The sequence below is a fragment of the Ursus maritimus genome, unplaced genomic scaffold (assembly GCF_017311325.1).
Source record: "Ursus maritimus isolate PB19 unplaced genomic scaffold, ASM1731132v1 scaffold_25, whole genome shotgun sequence".
NCBI lineage: Eukaryota > Metazoa > Chordata > Mammalia > Carnivora > Ursidae > Ursus > Ursus maritimus.
This window is the reverse complement of record NW_024425008.1, coordinates 35,603,863-35,629,578: the sequence shown is the minus strand read 5'-3', so window position 1 is coordinate 35,629,578 and position 25,716 is coordinate 35,603,863. Positions and strand designations below refer to the sequence as shown.

General features: G+C 37.0%; 1 protein-coding gene across 1 annotated transcript in view; it reads right to left on the bottom strand.

Moving 5' to 3' along the window:
- Positions 1-25,716, bottom strand: part of KCNH5 (potassium voltage-gated channel subfamily H member 5) — a 282,791-nt gene that overhangs the window by 83,047 nt on the left and 174,028 nt on the right. Inside the window, exon 8 of the mRNA XM_008701136.1 lies at positions 17,304-17,503. Coding sequence (XP_008699358.1) covers positions 17,304-17,503 — 200 coding nt within the window. The remainder of the gene's footprint in view (positions 1-17,303; positions 17,504-25,716) is intronic.

Here is a 25,716-nt window from a genome sequence, read left to right as displayed (position 1 = left end):
AAGTTTGGCTGCCACGATTATACTATGGGAATCCAGAGGTCAGAATTGTTTTTAATTTGTATTTCCTCTTCTGAGAAATGCCTGTTTGTTCTGTTCTCTTTCTATGGGGTTATCGTTTTCTTATTAATTTATGGGAACTCTTTATATATTCTGGAAGCTAATCCTTTACTACCTAATTATATTTCAGTATTTTCTCCCAATTTATAGATTATTTTCTCACTTGTGGTGTAATTTGATGAACAAAAAGTATTAATTTTAATAAATTAAAATTTATTAATATTTGTTACTTAGTCAAACTGTCTCATGTTTAAGAAATTAAAAATATATTTAATAAAAAATTTTCTACATATTGTTTTTTCTTACTGTGGTAGGAACACTTTAACGGGAGATGTACCCTCTTAACAAATGTCTAAGTGTATAATACAGCATTGCTAACCACAGGCACAATGTTGCACAGCACATCTCTAGAACTTATTCATCCTACATTACTGAAACTTAATACCCATTGAAAGCAATCCCCATTGCCCCTTCTCCCAGTCCCTGGAAATCACCATTCTATTCTCTGTTTCTAAGAGTTTGACTATTTTGGATACCTATGTAAACAGAATCATGCAGTATATATCCTTCTGTGACTGGTTTATTTCACTTAGCATAATGTCCTCCTGTTTCATACATATTGTTTCAGATGGCAGGATTCCCTTCTTTTTATGACTGAATAATACTACACTGTGTGTGTATACCACATTTTTCTTACCCATTTATTCACTGATAGATTTAAATTGCTTGCACATCTTGGCTATTGTGAATAATGCTATAGTGAACATGGGAGGGCCAGTATCTCTTTGAGATCCTGATTTCAATTATTTTGGATAAATACCCAGAAGTGGGATTCCTGGATCATTTGGTAGTTCTATTTTTTTAAAAGATTTTATTTATTTATTAGAGAGTGAGAGAGAGAGAAGAGAGCAAGCAAGGGGGAGGAGTGGAGGGAAAGAGAGAAGCAGACTCCCCACTGAGCAGGGAGCCCGACTTGGGGCTCCATCCCAGGACCCTGGGATCATGACCTGAGCTGAAGGCAGACACTTAACTGACTGAGCCACCCAGGTGCCTCTGTAGCTCTATTTTTAATTTTTGAAGAACTTGCATGCTGTTTTCCCTAGCAGCTGTACCATTTTACATTCCCACCAACAGTGTGCAAGAGTTCCAATTTCTCCACATCCTTGCCAACAGTTTTTTCTCTCACTCTATAATAGACATTCTAATAGATACTAGGTGATACCTCAATGTGATCTGGATTTGTATTTTCCTGATGATTAGGGATGTTGAGCATCTTTTCATATACCTGTTGGTCATTTGTATGCCTTCTATGTCTTCTATGAAGAATATCAAATTCAAGTCCTTGGTCCATTTTTTAATTGAGTTATTGTTTTGTTTTGGTTTTTTGTTTGTTTGGTTTTTTTTTACTATTGAATTGTATGAGTTCCTTATATACTTTGGATATTAACCCATTATCAAATGTAGTGCTTACAAATATTTTCTCCCATTCATAGGCTGCCTTTATACTTTTTTAATGTTTTCCTTTGTTATGCAGAGGCTTTTTAGTTTGATGTAGTTCCACTTGGCTTTTACCAATTTTGTTGCCTGTTTTTTTGCTGTCCTATTTGAGAAATCATTGCCAAGACCAATGTCATGAAGCTGCCCATATGTTTTCTTATATCTTCTACAATATAAGGAGTCTTATAATTTCAGGTCTTCAGTTTAATTCTTTAATTTTGAGTTGATATTTGTGTATGGTGTAATATACAGATCAAATTTCATTCTTTTGCATGTAAATATCCAGTTTTCCCAATACCATCTGTTGAGGAGACTATCTTTTCCCCACTGTGTATTCTTTGGTGCCCTTATTAAAAATTAGTCAACCAGGGTTGATTTCTGGGTTCTGTATGATCTAGATGTCTTTACATCAGTACCATCCATGTGTGATCTTTCTGAAGATTGTTTTGGCTATTTGAGGTCCCTTGTGGTTCCATATGAATTTTAGGATTTTTTTCCTACTTCTGTAAAAAATGACAGTTTTTAATATTTAAATCTTTAAAGCCCAGAATTGATTGCCATGGTGTGGAGAGATTAAACTGATTTTTTTTTTTTTTCCCATACGGGTCACCATTAATCTCAATGACATAATTATTGAATGGTCTCACCTTTTCCACAGATCTACGTTTGCCTGTCTCTGACACATATAAAATCTCCCCATATGTTTGGGGCAATTTTTAGCCTCATTATCCTACGCCATTACCATATGTCAATTTGACTGTCCCTATGCCAAAAATCACACTGTCTTAATTATTACACATTACTCCTTCTCACTCCAATGTTGCATCTGTCTCCACTACTCTAGTAAATCTGTTTTTATCAAGTCCACCAATAAGCTCCACATTGCAAGATATAAATGGAATTTTTCACATTTTATTTTATGCATTTTTTAGAAGACTTCAAGACAGTTGTTCATTTTCTCTCTTGGCTTACATAAAATCAAATATTTCCACTTTTTTAAAAAATATTTTATTTATTTATATGATGGGGGGAGAACAAACAGGGGGAGCAGCAGAGGGAGAGGGAGAAGCAGACTCCCCGCTGTGCAGGGAGCCTGATGCAGGGCTCAATCCCAGGACCCTGGGATCATGACCTGAGCCGAAGGCAGACGCTTAACCAACTGAGCCACCCAGGTGCCCCATATTTCCAGTTTTCATCTGATATCACCAGCTACTGCTCAGTGTTCTTTCTAGCCCTTTCTCATCTGCTTGACATCTAACTAGGAGTTTCTCAAAGCTTGATCTTATATTCTTTTCTCTTCCTTAGCCATAATGTCATTTTGAGTGATCACAGCTACCTGTTGATGGTCTTTTATATTAATGTTTTTCAAATGCATATGCCCTTATGACCCCAGAATTACATCCATTGAAAGATTTACTGAGCATCCACCATGTACCATTCACTACCTAGATGCAAATTATTTAGCAGTGAAAAAGGCAAATTGCCTGCCTGCATGAATGTTTATTCTAATAATTCTAAGAACTGTTCTAATTCTTTAACAAAGAAGTGAATAATTATATATATATAACAATTTTATATATATATATGTATATATACATATATATATATATATATATTACTTCAGGTTATGATAAGTTCTGTGAAGAAAGCTAAATCAGCGAAGGTACCTAAGAATTTTGGGGATTGGAGATGCTGCAATTTTGAACAGGATAGAAATCTGACAGTCTGACTAGACATCCAATAATCTAAAGCAGAGGTCAGCAAACTACAACCTGAAGGTCAAATCTCCACTAACTGAATTTGTACAGCTGCCTAGTGAAGAATGGTTTTTATATTTTTAAATGGTTGGAAAAAATCAAAAGAAAAATATATTTCACTACATTTGAAAATATGTGAAATTCAAATTAATGTGTCCACAAACAAGGTTTTATCGGGAACAGAAATATTCATTTATTTACTTCTTATTGTCTATCGCTTTTTTCACACTACAATGGCAAATTTACATAGTTGAGACAAAGACCACGTGGCCCACAAAGTCTAAACTATGTATTATCTGTTTCTTTATACAAAAAGTTTGTGGATCCCCAATCTTGATCAATATGCTTTATTGCTTGCAAACAAAAAGTCTCACATGGCAAAGTTCTTCTGGAGTCAATGCCAGAGGAAAATATCTAAGTTCTTTTTTTTTTTTTTTTAGTGAAGAGAAGGGCCATATGCACCCCAATGTTCATAGCAGCATTGTCCACAATAGCTAAATCGTGGAAGGAACCGAGATGCCCTTCAACAGATGAATGGATTAAGAAGATGTGGTCCATATAGACAATGGAATATTACTCAGCTATCAGAAAGAACGAGTTCTCAACATTTGCTGCAACATGGACGGCACTGGAGGAGATAATGCTAAGTGAAATAAGTCAAGCAGAGAAAGACAATTATCATATGATTTCTCCCATCTATGGAACATAAGAACTAGGAAGATCGGTAGGAGAAGAAAGGGATAAAGAAAGGGGGGGTAATCAGAAGGGGGAATGAAGCATGAGAGACTATGGACTCTGAGAAACAAACTGAGGGCCTCAGAGGGGAGAGGGTGGGGGAATGGGATAGACCAGTGATGGGTAGTAAGGAGGGCACGAATTGCATGGTGCACTGGGTGTTATACGCAACTAATGAATCATCAAACTTTACATCAGAAACCAGGGATGTACTGTATGGTGACTAACATAATAAAAAAAATTTAAAAAAAAAGAAAATATCTAACTTCTTAGACAAATGTGCTTGCTTCCTTCATTAGACAAAAGCATTTCTCTTTTAATTTCTCTTTTAATTTCCCTGCCGGGAAAACCAAAAGCTCAGTATGACCAACGTCAGTAACAATAACACTCCAGGTGGCCAGACACCTACGTTGTGCTTAATCCTTTACCTACATTTGTATGTGTTTATACAGGTCAATGCAGTGTCTTGTTTTATACTGATTTTAATTTATGTGAAGTCTATAATGTGTGTGAAAGTCAATACAACTATGAACAAACATAAGGATAAGTTGTGTTTGGTATAACTATTTTATTTTTTTATTTTTTATTTTTTTTAAAGATTTTATTTATTTATTTGACAGAGATAGAGACAGCAGCGAGAGAGGAAACACAAGCAGGGGGAGTGGGAGAGGAAGAAGCAGGCTCATAGCGGAGGAGCCTGATGTGGGGCTCGATCCCATAACGCCAGGATCACGCCCTGAGCCAAAGGCAGACGCTTAACCACTGTGCCACCCAGGCGCCCCTGGTATAACTATTTTAAAAGGTTATCCATAAAATCGTAATGACCAAAAGTTCCTTCTCTGTTATGGGAATTGGAATTCTGGGATGAAATGAGCACATGTCTAAATCCATGAGGAGGTTTAGTGTTCCTTTGTGACCAAAATATTGTCCTAACTTATATAATATGTAATATTTTTATATAAATGTTAAGGAAAATACTAACATCTGAAAGGCCTTTTTCAAGATCCTTAATAACTGCAAGGGAAGAACAAGTCTCAGTCAACTGGAAAATTTGCTTCTGTGAACCAGCTCGTGCTTTGCCGCTAACATTCTTCTGCACCATTGCCAATAGAGACAGGAGGTGTATTAAGTGATAATCTCATGTCACATGTTTCATTAATTAGAAAGGAAAAGTCATAACATTCATATTTGGGTATTTCTCTCAACTTGTTTTGAATATCCTATGAAATACTTTGAAAATGAAGTGTGAAGAAAGAAAATTAGACTGTGGGGGGTTTTTGTTTGTTTGCTTAATTTTGTTTTATTTTGTCTTATTTTTGAAACCTTCACAACAGCCCTCAAAAAGCTAAATAAATGAAATTCTCTTTCTGTGGGTGTGTAGGAAGATTTCAGTTGAAGAGCTTTCTTAAAACCAACTAAAGATAAATTTAATATCAGGAGTATTAGCTCTAGTATCCACCAAACGTAGACTACAGACCCAGGCATTTTTGTTGTATATGTGTCTTACATAAGGAGACCCTGAGAGCATGACCTGAGCTGAAAGCAAGAGTCAGACGCTTAACTGACTGAGCCACTCAGGTGCCCCTAAAATATTAAGTGCTTAAGGAAACTTAGGTTCTTAAAGGGAATTTAAGAAGATAAAATTGTATATATTTTTGAAGTGTTGCATACTAACTGCCTGTACAAATGAAAGCAGCCTTTCCCAACCCCAACACCAGCAAGAGGACAAGAACTTTTTTTCAGTATTGGAAAACCCTAATATTAATCTAATACTCATACCAAGTTAAGTAGCATAAGCTCATTAAAATTCCAAGTTTCATTGTTCCTGATTGCAATTACACCAATTCAGTTTAGCAAAATTATATACCTCTTACTGATTAATAAAAACAGAAGCAAGAATTGTCATAATCATGTTATTATCTGGCTATTATTACTATAAAGTAACAATCAAAGATCACATAATTGTAATATGTTTATGAAAACTCAGTGATTTCAATGCATCACAGAGTACAGCATATTTAGGAATACTGAGTTTACTCCACCATTCTCAGTGCAGGTGAGAACCAACCTTTTCTATGTTAAGGAAGAAAATCAAAGTTGTGTGTGAGTGTGTGTGTGTGTGTGTGTGTGTGTGTGTGTGTATTTTTTTACCTTACACATATATATACATACTAATGTTAACACTTGGTTTAAATCCTTATTAGGGAATTGGAAGATGTTAATTGTTCACATAACTATTCTTCTCTGTCTCCCCCACTAAACTGCAAGTTTCATAAGTCAAAGACCTGCCCATCTTGCTCACAGCTTCATCTCCAGAATGTGGTGTAGGATGTGGAACACAGTAGGTATGGAATTAGTGAGTGATGTAGGGCAAAGAACACTGACTTCGGAGTCAGAATCCTAGGAATCAGAATGAACCATTTTCTCTGCCATTACATGCACTAAATGTATATACCATAACCTCTGATTCTTGGTTTGCATTCTTCCAGGTGTTCCAGGCCCAAAGGCCAAGTACCTCTTGGTGTAACCATAAGATAGTATCAGGAGATCAAAGAAAGCAGAAATTGATTCGATCAGTCCTGCTACAATGCAAGTCTAACGTGGCAAGACTGTCTCACTCCCTATTGCATTGCAGAGGCTAGAGCAATGTCCTGAATCTAAATAGAGGCTTAATCAACGTTTATTGTTCAAGATTGGAACAGAAAACGGGGCGCCTGGGTGGTGCAGTAGGTTAAGCCTCTGACTCTTGGTTTCAGCTCAGGTCTCGAACTCAGGGTCATAAAACTGAACCCCATGGCGGGCTCTGCACTCAGCAGGGGGTCTGCTTAAGATTCTCTCTCCCTTCGCCCCCACCCCCTAGTTGCTTGTTTTCTCTCTCTCAAATAAATAAATAAATCTTTTTATTCTTTTTTTTTTTGCATCTTTTTTTAAATGTTTTTTTTATTATATTATGCTAGTCACCATACAGTACATCCCTGGTTTCTGATGCAAAGTTCGATGATTCATTAGTTGTGTATAACACCCAGTGCACCATGCAATACGTGCCTTCCTTACTACCCATCACCAGCCTATCCCGATCCCCCACCCCCTCCCCTCTGAAGTCCTCAGTTTGTTTCCCAGAGTCCATAAATAAATCTTTTTAAAAAGAGACTGGAACAGGAAACCATCTTTAAATTAAACATCAACCTGTATATCAATATTTACCTAAATACTTATGAATGTTTTTAAAAGATTTTATTTATTTGTCAGAGATAGAGTACAATCAGGGAGAGTGGTAGGCAGACAGAGAAGCAGACTCCCTGTTGAGCAAGGAGCCTGATGCAGGACTCGATTCCAGGACCCTGGGATCATGACCTGAGCTGAAGGCAGACGCTTAGCCGACTGAGCCACCCAGGTGTCCCAATACTTAAGAATTCTTGATGAAACTTGTCAGGCTTCAGCTCTCAGCATAGAGAATTTTACCTTCCTTTAGAAAAAATTTTCTGTTTTTCTTCTAAGCATACAAAATTGTATTATAAAACTAATAAGCCATTATTAAAGTCCTTCTTACAGAAAATTAAAATGATAATGAAGTGTTACCATTAACAATAAAGAGGATTTCGGGTTTGGGTTTTGTTTGCTTTCTCACCATATGGAAGGATGGCTCTCAACTGTCTTGAGAATGGCTGAATAAATGACCTGCTTCTCATCATATTGTGTTCTGTTATTTATTGAAGTGTATGAATCATTAAACACATGTAAAATCATGTGACCATGGATTTTACTGCCTTACAATACACTCTGAAGCCAAGTACTAACTGTCAGATGAAGTGGGGAAAGTCTCTTTGGATGTACTGGCATTTTAAATTGTGCCCTAGGCAAGAGGAATCTTAACTGAAACCGCTGGGTGTGACTTGGTGGCTGGGATGGGTTATTTCTCTGCTAACGGTGACTGGCTTCCCCTAAGAAGGCTGCTTCCCATTACTTTCTCATTCACTGTCCCAAGATACAGGGTTACAATATTATACTATTTAATTCAGACTGCCTTCTGATTTTTCCTAGGTGTTAAAAGGAAACTACCAATATTTCTCACACAAGCTTCCCAGATATATGTTTAAATTTTAATCTCAGAAATGGAATATCATGAAAGATGTACAAAATGTTTATGTAAAATAAACATTTCATAGATAAGAGGTTATAAAATATTCTTCTAACATTTATTCATCCTTGGTAGAAATGATAACAGAATGCATAAAGTTATACTCGGATCATGAATGTATTGTTCTCTGACACTTGCCCACAAAGGCAGCAGATCCAGTTCTAAACAGAGGTGTGTTGGTTAGTTTAATCAGGATTAGGGTACCAGTGAGGTCAGTACTTCCCATATCAATTTCTGTGTTGTTATTGGCTTTAGAGTAAGATTTTTAACCAATGTGAATGATCAGTTGAAATTCTTCTATATACAGTTAATTAATGTTGGTTAATTAACAATTTATTAGTACTTAATGGACTACCTGGATCTTTGCTTTTTCTCCTTTCTATTCTTTTCCATCTTCAAACTAGTAACAATGATTAGCACATAGGTAAATTGTGTTTCTTTTCTAAAATATGTGAAGAACTTCAGTTTCTAACAGGTTTTTACGTCCAAATTCTATTGCTTTCTCTATCGCCTTCTTTGACCAACACCCTTCCAACCTAAATTAGATTCACCCCCCTCTCCTCTTTTAAAAATCTTACATAGCTCCTTATATTGTATTTCAAGGATCATCACGATTTGGAGTCCTATGTTTATCTCTGTGGTTATTTAAGTCTTTCCTCCCCCGTTAGACACTGTACATCCCAAGAGCATGGATTGTGTTTATCTTTATTTCCCACTCCATAGCAATTACAACAATATCCTACAAAACCATGGTTCTGTTTGATGAGGATGTAAATTTTAAAGGATGGTTATTTCCCTATTTCAAAATTCCACCATAATATACATCCTTCTTTAATGGATGTCTTCCATATCTCAGAGATACCCCAGGAGAAATGAGGGAAGACTTTCTCAAGAAAATTCCAGATATAAAGAAATCAGGAAGAATGCTAATGTGACAAAAGGAGAGAATGCCTGAAGGTCTCAATCTCAAGACAGGTCAAGACTCATAAAAAGCAAAACCTGAGAAAAAGCCACTCGATTGCAGACCCTGAGTTCCTCTCCTTGACTCCAGGACCAGGCTCAGGAAGAGGGCATGAAGTAGGATTTCAGGCAACTGGCAGTGAACAACTAGAGGAATCTCTTTCTTACATGACAATTTTTCTTTTTCTTTTAACGTATTTATTTTCTCCACCCTCTTGCCACCTGCTGCTGTGCCAGAAAGGGATGCCTATGATTATTTGGCACTACTAGTAAAGGAGCTCAAAGTGGCTTTTCGTTACTTCATAAACTATAAATGAGTCCAAAACTAAGAAAACAATCAGCATGAGCCAAAATACGGCGTCTTTTAGGCATTATCATAAGAACCAGAAAAGAGATGGGAAAGTGGCTAAGGAACAGAAAGCCACAGAGCTCTGGAAGAAAAATCTAACATAACAAACACAGTCAAATAATAACAACAGAAATCACAGGAATGGAGACATCTTTCTTTTTTTAAGTTCAGTTTATAAAATCCAACCATCTGCATAATTCTACCTTTGTCTAGTAAACTGCAAAAGTTGTAGGAAACACTATGATCTCATTCAAAAATAGGTTTTTCAATAGACATTTCTGCAGACTTACTCTAGTGAGAGTCTGAAAACAGATCAATCAAGGCAGCTCAGAACAAAATAACAGGATGGATACACACACCTACTCATACTATGACACTGTCTGCAGCATGTGGGTTCATTCATGATTTAATTTTTCCCCTAAGCCTAAAATAAATCTGTGTGTTTGTGTTCAGTGTATGTAGATAGAAATATTTTATTCAACCAAATTACTCTACAAATGAGGTTCTATTTTCATCTATATTTAAAGATGACAGTATGCACTGAATACTAAGATTAAAGACTCAGATTAAAAACGGTGCCAGGCATGACCAAGTTCTCATAATTTATAACTGGTAAAGGAAGAAATAAATTACAACCACCACAGACTAAAGTATTTGTTAGCCCTTATTATTGTTTCTCTTAGGCAGGCATTACACGGGTACTTTTCATCTTCCTGTCAAATAAGGAAGGTGGGTGTTTGCATCTCCAATACAGGTGTGAACACGGAAGAATGAAACCCAATCCTCCTGGTCTGATAGAGCCACGCGACTGCGCAAGTCATCCGTTGCCCTAAATCATCACGTCCTTCTTCTCATTCCTAGACTATAGATCATTTGATAATGATTTCTCAGTCCCTTCCTCAGAGACTCCTGGCAGATTGCCAAGAAAATGAAATACAAGCCAGCCCACACTACTGCACTGAAGTCATCTCAACATGGTACATGAAAAGAATATGCTTATGGGGCACCTGGGGGGCTCACTCGGTGAAGCGTTTGACTCTCGATTTTGGCTCAGGTCATGATCTCAGAGTTATAGAGATCAAGCCCTGTGTCCAGCTGTGCACTGGGCGTGGAGCCTGTTTAAGATCCTTCCTTCCTGTCTTTGTCTCTCTCTCTCTCTCTCTCCCCCTAAAAAAACCTTAAAAATAAAATAAAAGAATACACTAACATTCCTGGAGAGAGGTTTGGGTCACTCAGTGTTTATTTTAATCATACAACGCCTCCCTATCATCACCAGAGCAAAATAAGACTGCCTACTGCCCGCACACCAGAAGTTTACTGATAATTGTATCAGCTAACAGGGATATAAATCTTGCACTGGAGCATTCTTAAACTATGACGACAGAAAAAATATGCCATTTGTCTCCTGGGCATGGCCTACTCAGCCTTATCAGAGATTCTGTGTTCCTCAGAATTTTTAAAAAATTAGCTTCATTTGTAAAACTACAGTACATAGATGTATGAATAAAAAAATTGTTGAGAAAATAATTACTGACCACTACAGATTTAATAATTACTACAGAGTCCTATTCTGTAATTTTTATATAGGCTATCTTGAATGTGTGTCTCAATTTGAAATAAGATATGATACATAGTAGTACTCCAAATCATTCAGACACAATTATCATATAATATCTTCAATATCACCAAATTAGTGTCAGGACGTGCACGTTCATTTTGTACTACCTTTGGCCTGTGTCCTTTACTAGCAGGGAGTTAATTTTCTCCTGAAGCAGTTAGATCACTGCATTTTAAAATACTTTAAGCCACCTGTCATACCTCTCCCCAGGTCTTCAATTAGCCAAACTAAATATTCACATTTCCTTTAATCATCCACCAAATAACAAGATTCCCAGAACTTCATGCCGTCATGGCTATTTTCTGGTAAGTGTGCTGTCATTTGATAGTATTTCTTTTAAAATTATCCAGCTAGAATTATAACACAATATTTTATGTGCAATCTGATTGCCATGGACTGGAATGATTCTTACCTCCCTTGATCCAAAGACAAGAGTGCTTTTAATGCATATTAAGACCAATTCAGTTTCATTTTACTACATTCACATGTATGTATTTACATGATCTATTTAACACAGCACATTTGTCTGTAGAGTCTTTCTTGGAAGGCTAGTGCCGTCACTCAGGTTCTGTTGTACATTGCCATAGGAACCTCTTGAAATATTTGAATATTGAACCAAGAAAATGAGGCCAGGTATGAAAATGTCATCCAGGTTCTTCACATTTAGGAATACGAAGAAAAATATTTAGACATGCTTTTCTCAATTAAAAAAAAAAAAGATAAAAGTAAACGGACTAAAAGGAAGTTACTTTAACTTGTAGGAAAAACAAAATATATTGTCTACCATATTTGGAAGATGTAGAGTACTTCCTTTGATAGATTTGGTTAAAAAAATAATCTAAGATTTTTAAATATTCAAATCTCAATTTGTTTAAATTCTAAAGGCGTATTTCTGCATGAATGCTTTGCATATTTCTGCCAGAACTTTTTATATAATGACATCTTCCTACTGATACTTATGCTTATTACAAAGCACATGAAACAAGAAACGAAGACCAAAGAGCTTTTTTCTACTGCTCTTTTCCAAATTACATGTTAGAAAAAAAAAAAGTGAGACAGTGAAAAATAAAAAATGACAAGGTTTTAAGCTTCATCATCCTTTCTATTTTTTTCCCATAATCTCCTTTTTCCTTTTTAAATCCTCACTCATTCCACCCATTTCTCAGTCTTTTAAGTGCACACAGGATGTTACAAGTAGCAAAGCCCAGAGGACGGATTTTGGTTATTACATTTGAAAAGAATCTAAAGCAACTAGAGCAATTAGTCATCAATAAAACACTTTCAACTAAATAAAATTAATCTCGGTACTGTTCCATATAGAAAATCTTGCCTAAGGCAACCTTTCCTGATAGAAATGCTACAATCTTCATGTCAGTCCTGACTTTAATGCCACTATTTGTATTAGAGAAAGCATTATTCACACAAGGCAAGGTAAGACTGAGTTAAATCACAGTGATTAATTTGCTTGCGGGGTAAAGCTGAATTCAAAAAAAATCTATAAAACTAAATATGTGGAAATGATAGAAGGAAATGTCAATAATTGGGGTGAAGGTTCTTCTCTAATTAGCTGCAATGCATCATTAAGTTCTATTGTACTAGCAACTGAAAAAAATCTCACTGTTTCAAAACAGAACTAACAAGAGAAGCATTAGAACAAAGACATTTGACTTTGTACATTTCAATCTTTTTCAGTATATACTCATAGTTAAATCTGATAACAACCAACATTAATAAAATATCTGAAAGAGACTATCAACAAAATGTGAGATAAGAAACATAGCAAGACTAAGTATCTGGCTTACTGAGGAAGTCGAATAGAGGTCTCTGACATCAAATATAGGATAACTGTTAACACTCAGATGCTATTTACTAAAGCTACATCCTCAAATACATTCATATTGCTAAGATGTGAATTACAGTATTTATTTGATTACTATCATCAATCTTTCCTTTCCTTTTCCCCACCATTATATTTTAACAAGCTCAATCAATTTTATTCTTATTCTCAAAAAAGCCTATAGTACAGATGAATATGTGATAGATAGATGATAGATAGATGATAGATAGATAGATAGATAGATAGATAGATAGATAGATAGATGATAGATAGAAAGCTTCATTATGAAAGCCACACAAGCTCAAAAGCTGCTGTGCGGAGAATATACTATAATGGGACAGACCAGCTGTTTGGCTACACAACAGGAGATGGCGATGGAGTGGTGAGCACTGGAGGAGGAACCAGCAAGATTTGGAGGTTTTAATGCGGGGAGGTTTGTGTAAGCAACTGAGGGGTGGAGTTTCCATTAACTGCATTAGGGAAGAATGTCCATGGAGCAGGTTTATGGGAGATGATGAGGAGTTCAGTTCTGGACAGCTTCCCTGGATGTGAGGAGGCAGCTGGATAGGGGAGTCTGTAGTTCCAGACCAGATCCGAGATGAGTGTCTGTATCTGGGCAGCGTTAGCATACATTTTTAAAGTCGTAAGATTGTATGATATCACTGAAGGAGAGAAGATGAACAGAAAAGGGAAGAGGCACAAGGACTGAGCTCTAGAATATCCCCCAGTTTAAGATATTATCTTAGTCAAACTGCTTTCAAGAAATGCCACACGAAATTACACACAAACCAGAAATATATGATAGTGTCAGTCACTACAGGCTTTGCTAAGAGTGGGCATTATCTTTGTCCATTTGACATATTAGAAATGGCCTCGTTTCAATATTTATTTATTACAAGTTAAAATAATATTTTATATGTTTATTACTAATTTGTATTTTTGTATATTTATATAAATAAACTATGTACTTAGCTCATCTTTCTCCTCAGGTATTTTAATTCTTATTCATTTATAAAATCACTTTACATATTAAGGTAATTAACTTTTCACTTGTGATATTTGTTGCAAATACTCTATCTTGTTTTCCTTTTCATGGTTTTTGGTATGAAAGGTTTTACATTTTTTTTTTTGTCAGCACGTTATTTTATTTTTTTCTTTTTTTTAATAATAATTTTTTTATTATGTTACGTTAGTCACCATACAGTACATCCCTAGTTTTTGATGTAAAGTTCCATGATTCATTACTTGCGAAAGGTTTTACATTTTTAGCCAAATCTATTTATCAGTTACTTTGTTATGTATTCCATTGCTTTAATATGTACAGAGATAAATTAAACATGGTCCCATATTTTCCTTTTACTAGTTTGTGGTTTCTTATTTTTTTACATGTAACTCAGTCCATCTGATATTTATGTTAGGCCATGCAGGAAACCCTTATTAAATAGTTTCTGAGATTTTTAGCTCATTTTATAATTATATTAAATAATATATCAATTCCTTCTTTATGATACGTCCTTTAACTTACATTCAGTTCTTATCTATAGTAAAATCTAGTTCTGAGATATTTATTCCCACTCTTTGCTTTGGCTAATAATTCTTGGGTCTATACTTTGATACTTCATTATCATATTTTAAAGTTCTATGTTATGTACACTATTTATTTGTCAAATTACTGAATGCCTAACAGGAATGTGGCTCTTCTGCTCTGGTTGGAGTTTTTCTACTAAACCAAAAAGTTGAATGGCAATTTTATGTTTTCTTTTTGTTCAGTAGAGCATATGGTGTGCCAAGGATGCATTTTTTAACATTTTTACTTAAATTTGAGTTAGGTAACACACAGTGTAATATTAGTTTCAGGCGTACAATGTAGTGATTCAGCACTTCCATGCATCACCCAGTGCTCCTCACCACAGCTGCTCTCCTTAAACCCCATCACCGATTCACCCATCCCTCCCTCTCCCCTCTGGTAACCATGGGTTTGTTCTCTATACTTCAGAGTCTGTTTCTGTAAGAATGCATTTTTAAATTCATCCTTGACTATACAATTCATGCGAATCTCCTGTAACTGTCCCAGGCCCAGACTTTGGTGTATATCCCTTTATTTACAGTTCTGTTACAGCTAGTTCTCGCACATTTGGGTGGGGATTTTCTTAATAGACGGGGAGAAATCGATACAGGCATGGAGAGTTTGCTGCCACATTAAGTTAAACTTTAGATATCTTTTATACATGCACAACAAACCTTTCATACTTGCCAGTAATTTAACTCTGCTTCCCCCTTTAGTCAAAAGCTACTCTTTCTGGATTCCCCATTCAGTTAGGAAGCACGTTTGTGACTTTTTTCTTATCCAAAAGCTAATACGCTTTAGTATTTTGACTTATTTCTTTAAGAATCTTTTCATTTGAACTAACATTTTATTTTACCTTTAATGTTAGCCTCCCAATCTTTTTTTTTCCTATTACTCCACTTTCTGTGGATACTCTACTGATCAGAGGTACATTTCTGTGACCACAAATAATGAACAAGCAAACCAAACAAAAACAAAAACAAAAAACCAGTGGTAAATACTAGGAACCCAGAAACTGTTTCCTGCTGCATGGCGTGTCCACTTCCAGACTCACCACAGGCCAGTGTACCACACCCTAACTACATCAGGAAGCAGACAGGTGTGCAGGTCCTCGAGGGGAAGCTTGTGAGAATCTAATCGGCTTCCTTCCTGAACTAACCCAGCATCTGGGAATACAGAGAACAGGGACTCAAAAATCTGCCATGTAACAGCTCTGTGGCATAGGCAATGGGTCAGTCTCTTTTCAAACGAAAAGCGCCCTATTCAATCATCTGGCTGATGCTTTCTGCCAGCTACCATGTGCCCCCACTGCATTTTCCGAAAGGAAAAGCTTCTGACTGAGATGGTGACCAACAGGGTATATAGACCGTTGCCTCTTGATCTCAGTTTCACTGAATGTGGACCTCCAAGAACATCATGCATTTGATGTCTTCAACACTGAGTCCCACCTGTGTCCCTGAGGAAGATTCTCCTCCTTCTCTGGATACCCTCCCTACAGCCATATAATGTTTGGCTCAGGCATATATAAATCAAATTCCACAGAACATAGTTTGTCCTTCTCCTGTCTGTAGTCATACATTCCATTTTACTGGCCATTTAACTAGGAAATTGATACTGCAGCTTGTAAGATTTGTTGAAAGAGGGAGAAATCTCATCCTCTTTCATGATTCCTCAAATAATTCCCCCCCCCCGCCGAGCATCTCACCTGCACTTCCTCTGAAGGCCTCCCTCCCTCAAGTCTTCCATGTCTGACCCCTAATTTTCCCCTCAACCAGCTGCTCCTAACAACAGCTGCTCTGGCTTAAAACTACCTCAGTGAAATTCCTCCAGCTGAATATCAACTTTGCTCATTTGCTCTTTCCCTTTGACAATGAAAGGTGCTTACTGAACAGACCTTAAAGAAAAACTCCAAGTCAACATGATATGATTAAAAGAACAAATCGAATGTGTGGGAAATGGCAAGGAAAGTAACGTACTAACTGATCATCCCGTCAAAATTCAGTACCTAAAAATAATGGCCTCCACGGATGCTTGTAAAGTAAAAGAGCTCGAGATGGGTTTTCTTGAAACTCGTGTGCGGTCTCTTTGTCATCCCCTCATATTGGATGTGACTCGCTGGGTGTAGGACGTGGGAATTTATTTTTTTAATTTGGTTTTGTTTATTTTAAGGAGGACTTTGGGTCCTTCTCTTCTAATATAAGACGGGAAAAATTAGGAGAGGTTTCACGGAAAGACAAGCAAGAAATTAGAAATGTCAGGTGGGTGGGAAGGTAGTATTCACTCTATAGATTTGTGTAAGGAAAAGAGAAAAAGAATTGTACGTTGCTTTGTAAACACGTGTGAGAGAGGGAAGAGATTTAAGTGGAGGACAGCATAGAAGACATAGAACTTTTTTCCTTTATAAGCAAGGAAGCTTCTTTCTAAATTTTAAATGGGCAAAAAAGTCAAAGGAGAAATCAAGAATAAAACTGACCAGGAGAGATGGCAGCATCATTACTTTTAGAGGAATTCAGCAAATTACTCTGAGTGGTAATGAGTGTTTTAAGGAAATGGAGTAATTAGTTGTTTTCAGAAACCAAGATTTCTAAATTGATGATTAATGGTTGAGTGCTATGCCCCTTCTAAGCACTCAATACATACTACGATTGATTGATACGTCGCTTATGAAAAACAGAGGAACACTTATGAAGCAATTATACAAGCAATGTATGAGTGGGAAAGTTACAAGCCTCTGAAGAGCCTACTGAAATGGAAAATAAATAACAACAACAATAATAATAACCCATACCTTCTCTGTGTCAATGCCTTTTGACATGGACCACGTCGAGACAATATAATCCATGACTCGTTCACTAAGGCCTTTGGGGACCTGATAAAGTTTCAGAAAGTCCCGCACATTATTCAGCATCTCGTGGTATCGGTTGGTGTTGGCATACATTTGCTGGAAAATTGTGGTAACGTTTCCAAAAATAGTTGCATAAAGAAGAGCTGAAAGAGAAGAAATAATGAAAATATAACAAATACCCCAAGTGAAAAATAAATATGAATATTTATTAACCAAGGAATCATTTGTTAGAGATGTCTTTATAAACTTTTAGAGATTAATGCCTGTTAACCCCTGAGAAGAGTGCCTGGAATTTGGTATTCACTCAGTAAATGTTACCTTCAGTCTGAGACACGTGACCTCGTGAGTCTGTGCCATCCCAGTCCACGTGGCAAAACATGAGAGGGGCTAATCAACTTCCTAAAGAATTAGATAAGCCAGAGCTATAATTTGCCTGAGGAATTCTAGCCTTACGACTAAAGATATCCTGCTGCCTTGTCCTCCTGAACGAAGCCGCATCAATTTAAATTTTCCACGAATTGATGATCCGGTTTAGAAACGTATGCTCTTTTGCACTGCTTGCTGCTTCCAGCTTTTTGGAATCCTTCTCTGCTAATAAATATTTTTAACTGAACATCAGAAATATAGGGAGTAAAGACAAATTAAAGAGTTCCATTTTTTTAAATAAGGAATTGGAATAAATAGCTAAATTAAAACTTTGCAAGTGTCTGAAAATTCCAGTTATTAAACTCATGTTTAATATCATGTTTAGGGGTGCCTGGGTGGCCCAGTCAGTGAAGCATCTGCCTTCAGCTCAGGTCATGATCCCAGAGTCCTGCCCCTTCCCCCCACTCATGTATGTGTGTGTGTGCGTGAGCTCTCTCTCAAATAAATAAAATCTTTAAAATAATAATAATAATAATAATAATAATAATAATAATATAATGTTTAATCCCAGCATTGTAAGTTTTTTGATTCCATCATTTTAAAGCCAACTTGCAGATCACTGTTACTTATCTACAGAGCCCTATGAATGCAGTAGGGTGTTTTAATGCCCCTGACTGCTACCCCCTCCCTCAACCCATAATTCACCAACTCCTCTCTCCAGATGTGGTCGGGCTACTAATGTTGACTTCATCTTGTAAAAGCTTTTAAAAACAACTGAGTTCAGCCCAAACTCAACATACCTCCAATCCCACCCACCCCACCCTATCCTGCCCTTCTGGCCATTCCTTGCTTGGCAATAAGCTCTTTTGAAAAGGGGCAGTATTTTATTCCCCTTAATGCTCATAAACACAGTGTTTAGCAACCACATACTTTCCATAGCATTTCACAAATAAGTGGAGTATCAACCAGAGGTCACTTCCATTCTACATCCTCCAAGCATTTGAAAAATAGTACGGTCAGTTTCATCCTGCAGTTTCATCAGCCAAATCCCTTTTAATGACAGTGATATAAAATCAAGCTAGTAAAGCAACTTCAGAACCTTAATCCATTTTCAGAAATCATTTCTTCTTTTTAAGAAAAGTTGTTTTTTCAATACAACAAATTATAAATGTACTATATGGCGACTAACTTAATAAAAAAATAAAATAAAAAATAAGAAATAAATTCCTGGGAAAAATAAATAAATTTACAATAGAAAGCTGTGATTTTATAAGCATTTACTCAGTTGTTCTTTTGTTGTTATTTAGGGATTTTGATGCCAGTTCAGAACAATTTTTAAGACCCACGATATTTTGTTGAAACTGAGTAGGAAACAAGGCAACTTTCTCGGGTCCCCTACCTCTTCAGGAGTTTTGTACTATGTCACTTTACTATCGCCCAATAATCCTTGCTTTGCTAAAACACAACACGAGCAAGTATTACATGGAGCGCAGGGTGTTATGCGCAAATAATGAATCATGGAACACTTCATCAAAAACTAAGGATATATAGTATGGTGACTAACATAACGAAATAAAAAATTATTTAAAAATAAATAAATAAAATTCTATTAAAACTTTAAAAAAATAATTAAAAAAATAAAACACAACACGAAACAAAACTGAGTAGGAACAATATAGTGCTGACATTTCTCAACTGGGAATTTATTTATTTATTCATTCATTCATTTATTTCCAGTGTAGTTAACATACACTTAGTTTCGGGTGTACAATAGAGTGATTCAACAATTCTATACATTACTTGGTGCTCATCAAGGCAAGTGTGCTCTTAATCCCCTTCACCTGTTTCACCCCTCCCCCTACCCACTGCCTCTCTAGCAACCAACAGTTTGTTTCTTCTCTATAGTTAAAAGTCTGTTTTTTGATTTGTCTCTTTTTCTTCTTCGTTCATCTGTTTTGTTTCTTACATTCCACATAGAAGTGAAATCATGTGGTGTTTGTCTTTCTCTGACTGACTTACTTCACTTAGCATGATACTCTCTAGCTCCATCCATGTTGTTGCCAATGGCAAGATGGGTCTTTAAATCTTGGAATATTTATATTTAAAAACAATAACCAAAAAAAGTAGGTAATCAGAGATTTAACATCTCTATTCCATTGTTGTTGGTATCAGGAAAGACAAATAAAGAAAAGTAAACAAATTAATGGCAGACGAATCATATAACAAAATACGGAAGTCTTCCTTTTCAGAAAAGAGAAATAAAGAGAATTTATGTTTTTCAATAATGAACATTTCAGAAGTCAATGAAATAATGCTACAATCATCTTTATGAATAGTGTTCAGCTATTATAAGTCGTTAATAAATATCATAGAACTACCTATTATTTTGACATGTTCAGCTTGTTTGGCTCCCTAAAATGCTTGCAACATGCTGTATTTGCCAAAGTGTCTTACTTCCGCCTTTTAGTTTAACAAATTACCACACATTTCATCATTTTGGGTACATTAAATATGCACACATTCTGCTCATATAAGAAGTTTAAGCACTAAAATATGAATAAAACTGCCAAAGTATTAAAAGTGTGCAGCATTAATAAATGAAGAATATAATCAACATCCCGTGAAGTTTGCATGTTACAAACATACCCACTTCTGCTTCCCATCTTCCCGGGAGTGTGGCGGCTTGCACTGGGTAGGACGGAACAAGGTCAGAATTTAAGGCAAGACTTTCAATTATATGTATCTGTATTTAAAAAAAATTTTTTTTACTTTGACATAAGTTGCAAAAAACGTGCAGAAAGTTCACCATGTACCCACATGCTGCTTCTCGCTGTGATGACATCTTACACAACTGAAGTCATTTATCAAAACCAGGCAACTGAAAACAGCACAATACAATTAACAAGACTCTAGAGCTTACTCACGCTTCCCCATTGTTTTACATGCACTCATTTTTTGGTATATAATTTTATAAAAGTTTATCACATATCCAGATCTGTGTAATACATCTATATTTTTGAAAAGAGAAACTACTTCTTCCTTAAAAATCTTTTCAATGCTTAGGACTAGCATACATTTCAAAAACCACAGTTAGGGCAAGCAACAATATTCTGCCGCAAGCAACAACGCTGCTTGCCGCCGCAGTCTGTGTTCCCAGGATAAATGTGCACATTGCTGTGTCGTGTGTGTTTGCCAACATGTCTGTTCTTTTTGAGTAGGGGCCACACCTAGAGTGCAGCCCAATGTGGGGTCCACACTCACGACCCTGAGCTGAGATCAATACCTGAGCTGAGATGAAATGTTGGACACTTAACCCACTGAGCCACTCAGGCACCTCCCAAAATGTCTATTTTTAATAGCCCTTATATTTGACAACAATGTGGCTACCATCAACCAATCTTTCCTTTTTTATCTTATAGTACTTTTCTAATCCCTTGGAGGACCTTTGGTTCTCCCTCTCATTCTGCCTTGAATAGGACACAACAGAGGACCCCAAAAGGTTTTAATAACTGAATCTTTAAAAACCATTTGGGTCTTAGTTTGGGGAGGGGCAGCAGTATTTCGTATCCAAAAAAGAACTGTTAATTTACAACACCCTCTTTCCAACAACCAAATGTACTTTTTATCTCAGTAAATTGCGAAGCCACACCTAGTTGCTCAGACCAAAAGCTACAAAGTCATCCTTCAATTCACTTTTTGACTCATCTCCTATACCCAATCCATCAACAACTCCTGTTGGCTCTACCTTCAGAATATAGGCTCAGTTTAGTCACTGCTCACCGCCTTTACCAACATCCCTGCATCGCCTTGATGAGTACGTGCTTTTCCACTGGCTAGCTGTGTGTCTATGGGCCACTCTCTAGGCTTCTATTTCTTCACTTATAACTTTAAAGTTACACTAGAATCTTCACAAAGGGGTTGTGTTAAATGAGATAACTCAAGGGGCGCCTGGGTGGCTCAGAGGGTTAAGCGTCTGCCTTCAGCTTGGGTCATGATCTCAGGGTCCTGGGATCGAGCCCAGCATCGGGTTCCCTGCTCGGCGGGAAGCCTGCTTCTCCCTCTCCCTCTACTGTTCCCCCTGTCCCCCCTGCTTGTGCTCTCTCGCTCTGTCAAATAAATAAATAAAATCTTTTTAAAACATGAGATAACTCAAATAAAACAGTTTTAAAAAGAGAATCCCGTAGGGAGCAAGCCTCCATGAAGTGTTATGTCTCATCACCACCACCACCACCACCATCATCACCACCACCACCACCATCATCACCATCGTCACCACCACCACCACCATCATCACCATCGTCATCATCATCACAATAGCTAGCAAACAATTTTTCACACAGCAGAAAGAATAATCTTTTTTTAAAAAGAATGAAATGATCGTGGCCCTCCTCTACTTAAAACCTTCCCATCATAGGACTTAAATCCAACTTGGTAATGGTCCAAGGACACCTATAATCAGAGCACTACTGATCTTCACTGATCTTAACTTCCAACCTGCCCTCACTCCCCTGCTCCAGTCACACGAGGCCTCTTGGTGCTGCTCAGACACGCCACAGTCATTAACGCTTCGCACACTTCCACTAACTGTTCTTCTGCCTGGAGCACCCTTCTCCAAGACCCTCCCCTTTCCTCTCCTCGTTCAGCTATCCGCTTAAAACCCAGCTCACCACGGATGGCCTCCACGACTACCCTCCGAAACGGTCCCTCTCTCCAGGATCACTCTCCATTACCTTACTACAACTACGTGCTTAATCTTACTTATCCGCTTATTTATTTACTTACTTATTTCTTTACTCACTTACTTATCTATCTTCCCCACTAGAAATGCAAATTCCATGAGTGCAGGGATAGGCTTTGTCCTTTTTGCTTACTGCTGTATTTCAGGCTTTGTTCTTTGTGCTCCCTGCTGTATTTCCAGAACATAGACCAGGTTCTGGAACATGATAAATGTTCAAATATTTTTTCCGGTATATTCATACACCAAAAACCTAAGAAACAGTTTGTCAGAAACATCCGTTTTGCTCATCAAAGTCTCACTACTGGTGGTACAAAAACACAGAAGGAATACACATTATTAACGTGAGTAGGAGAATAAAATATTTAGAAGCTAAGGTGGCACACGCCCTGGCTATATTAAGATAATACATAAATTAGGAAGGCCCATTATCATTCATCAAACATGAATGACCATGCTTGGTCTAGCCAGTTTTGTAGAGGCCTGTTACATAATTTTAGCCTTTGAATGCAATGCTATATAGTCAATTCACCTACTTTACTAATAATAATTAGGCCCATTTATCAAAATTTGATAAGCCTCTTTTTATATGCACTCCCATAGCCTTTCAGGCATAAGACAACTTTAGACAAGCTACTTTTGCAAGCTTATCATAGTTAAAGTCTTGGTAATTCTGGCATACAGATGGGTAATTATCTTATCTTAAAAGTCTTATATTTTCCTGTTCACACAAAGAAATTATTTTGAAGATAATTATGGTAGATTAAAGATGGCCACAAATCTCTGACACCTCTTCCATTGACAGGCAGGGTCTCCATCCTTCCCTTTGAATCCAGGCATACTCTATGACTGACCAATAGAATATAGTTACTATGCTCATATGCCTGGGCCCCGGCCTTAAGAAACTAGAAACTTCCAATTCCTTGTTGTTGGAATGCTTGCTCTTGGAATCCATGTTGTGAGGGAGCCCAGGCATTCTTCTAGAGAGGCCTACATGAAGGGCAATCAAGGCACCCAGCCAATAGCCATAGCCGAGCTCCCAGCTAAGCACTGGCCTTAAACCGAATAATTCAAAATATTGATATGAGAAGACATTGCTGGTAACACTTAAGGCTATATCAGTGATTCAATAATCACTTTCCTTTCTATTTCTATTTCTACTTAATAATGATAGTTAAGACATGAAGGAGGAGAGTTTGGTTGCCTAGTCGGTTAAGCGTCCGACTTGATTTTGGCTCAGGTCATGAAATCCAGACCCATATTGGGCTCCATGCTGACTGCTTGGAATTCTCTCTCTCCCTCTGCCCCTGACTGTTCCCCTGAACGTGCACTCTCATGGACATGCACCCACACACTCTCTCTCAAAATAAATAAGTAAAATCTTTTTTAAAAATTATAAAAGATATGAAGTAAAATGTTCCATCAATCTATAACTATGTGTGCAGCACACAGCTTGACAACATCAGCTAACCAGCTATGCCTGTACCTGAGCCAACTAAGAAGTGGATTTTCCAGACCCACTCAAGCCACCACAGCTGATACCACAAGGACCAGAAATAAGTCATGCCCTCCTACCCATGCATAAATTCGACTCAAGAGTAAAATAAATGGGGGCGCCTGGGTGGCACAGCAGTTGAGCATCTGCCTTCAGCTCAGGGCGTGATCCCGGCGTTATGGGATCGAGCCCCACATCAGGCTCCTCTGCTATGAGCCTGCTTCTTCCTCCCCCACTCCCTCTGCTTGTGTTCCCTCTCTCGCTGGCTGTCTCTATCTCTGTCGAATAAATAAATAAAATCTTTAAAAAAAAATAAAACAGTAAAATAAATGGATGCTCTTATTTTAAGCTGCTAAGTTTGATTAGTTATACAACTAAAATAATTTAAATCTTAATAAAACAGACTGATTCTCAACAGGACAGAGAACCTGGGGAATGGGAGGAGTGAGTTCCTTACAATGCACATCAGAGCTCAATAGTATATTTTAGGAGATGCTTTTGAAATATTTAATGTACTTTATATGTTCAAATTCTAATATAAACATTAAGGTCATGAATGTTTAATGTTTTCAAAAGGAGGCATAGATTAAAAGACTGAATAACGCCATCATAACTAATCACAGATTTCATTACTCACTGAACATTGTTGAGTTCAGCAGGTATTTATTGAACATCTATTTTACACCAGCCACTACACTAGCCACTAAGGAAATGATGATAAAAAGACAGACGTAATTCCTGCTCTCAAGTAGTAGCACTACTTTCTACAGAAGAGTATAGTCTGTAATTCTCCCAAATCACATTCTTTGGAAGAAGGCTAATGATCTTTTCCTTTTCAAAGGCCACAAAAATTCACAAATAAACTTACAGCCAGTCCGAGTATACAAAATAAATATAGTTTTTTCTCATGGCTAAATTATTTGCAAAGTGAAACAAAAATCTCTGTTCAGCGAATTAACTGTAACTCAGCTTCCCCTCTTAGGAGCTGCGCACGAAAACAGATTAAGATGATGATAGCTGGGTCTCTGAAGGAATTACATTCTCCGGTCGCTTCATTTTGTTTGCTCCTTAGGTCAAGCTGCATCCGTTCATCTCATTAAAGGTTTGTACTTTTTAGACTTTTTGTGACTGTTCATGATGACATCCAACATTTACTTTTCCTAATTACCTTCTTATAAATCTTGGCAAGTAAACGTTGGCCTTAGAATGAGCAATTTAAAATGTTGCAATGAAAATGTGTTTCTGACAACCTTTAAACCAAATACGTGGTTTAACCATCATTTCCTTTCTATTTACATTCTATTACGTTCACTAAATCCATCCTTAATAATGATATTTAAGAAGGAAAATGTTCCATCAATCTGTGACTGTATGGGTAGCTCCCAGCCTGTTAAAACATATGAAATGACTCCTGTTGGTCTTAGGACAAAGTGGAGAAACCTGTGGTTTCAAAGCTTTCCTCTCCTTCCAGCTCTCTCATAATGACTCCTCGTTTCCCTGAATGCTCTTTTGCAATGACCCAAATATGTAGGCACCTTCTGGGCATCCACTTATGAGCAGATATTTTCTCTTTTCCAATCTTCACTTAATCCACGCCCCACTCCGCTTAGTACCTGAAATGTGCCAATTATCCAGTTAGAAATGAATCTTATTACTTTATGTTAAATATTAAAAACTATTTAATATACTATCTCTCTAAGAGATATTGGAATTTTGAAGGGAGGAATTCCAGTTAATACAATGAGTTGATAAAATCATTA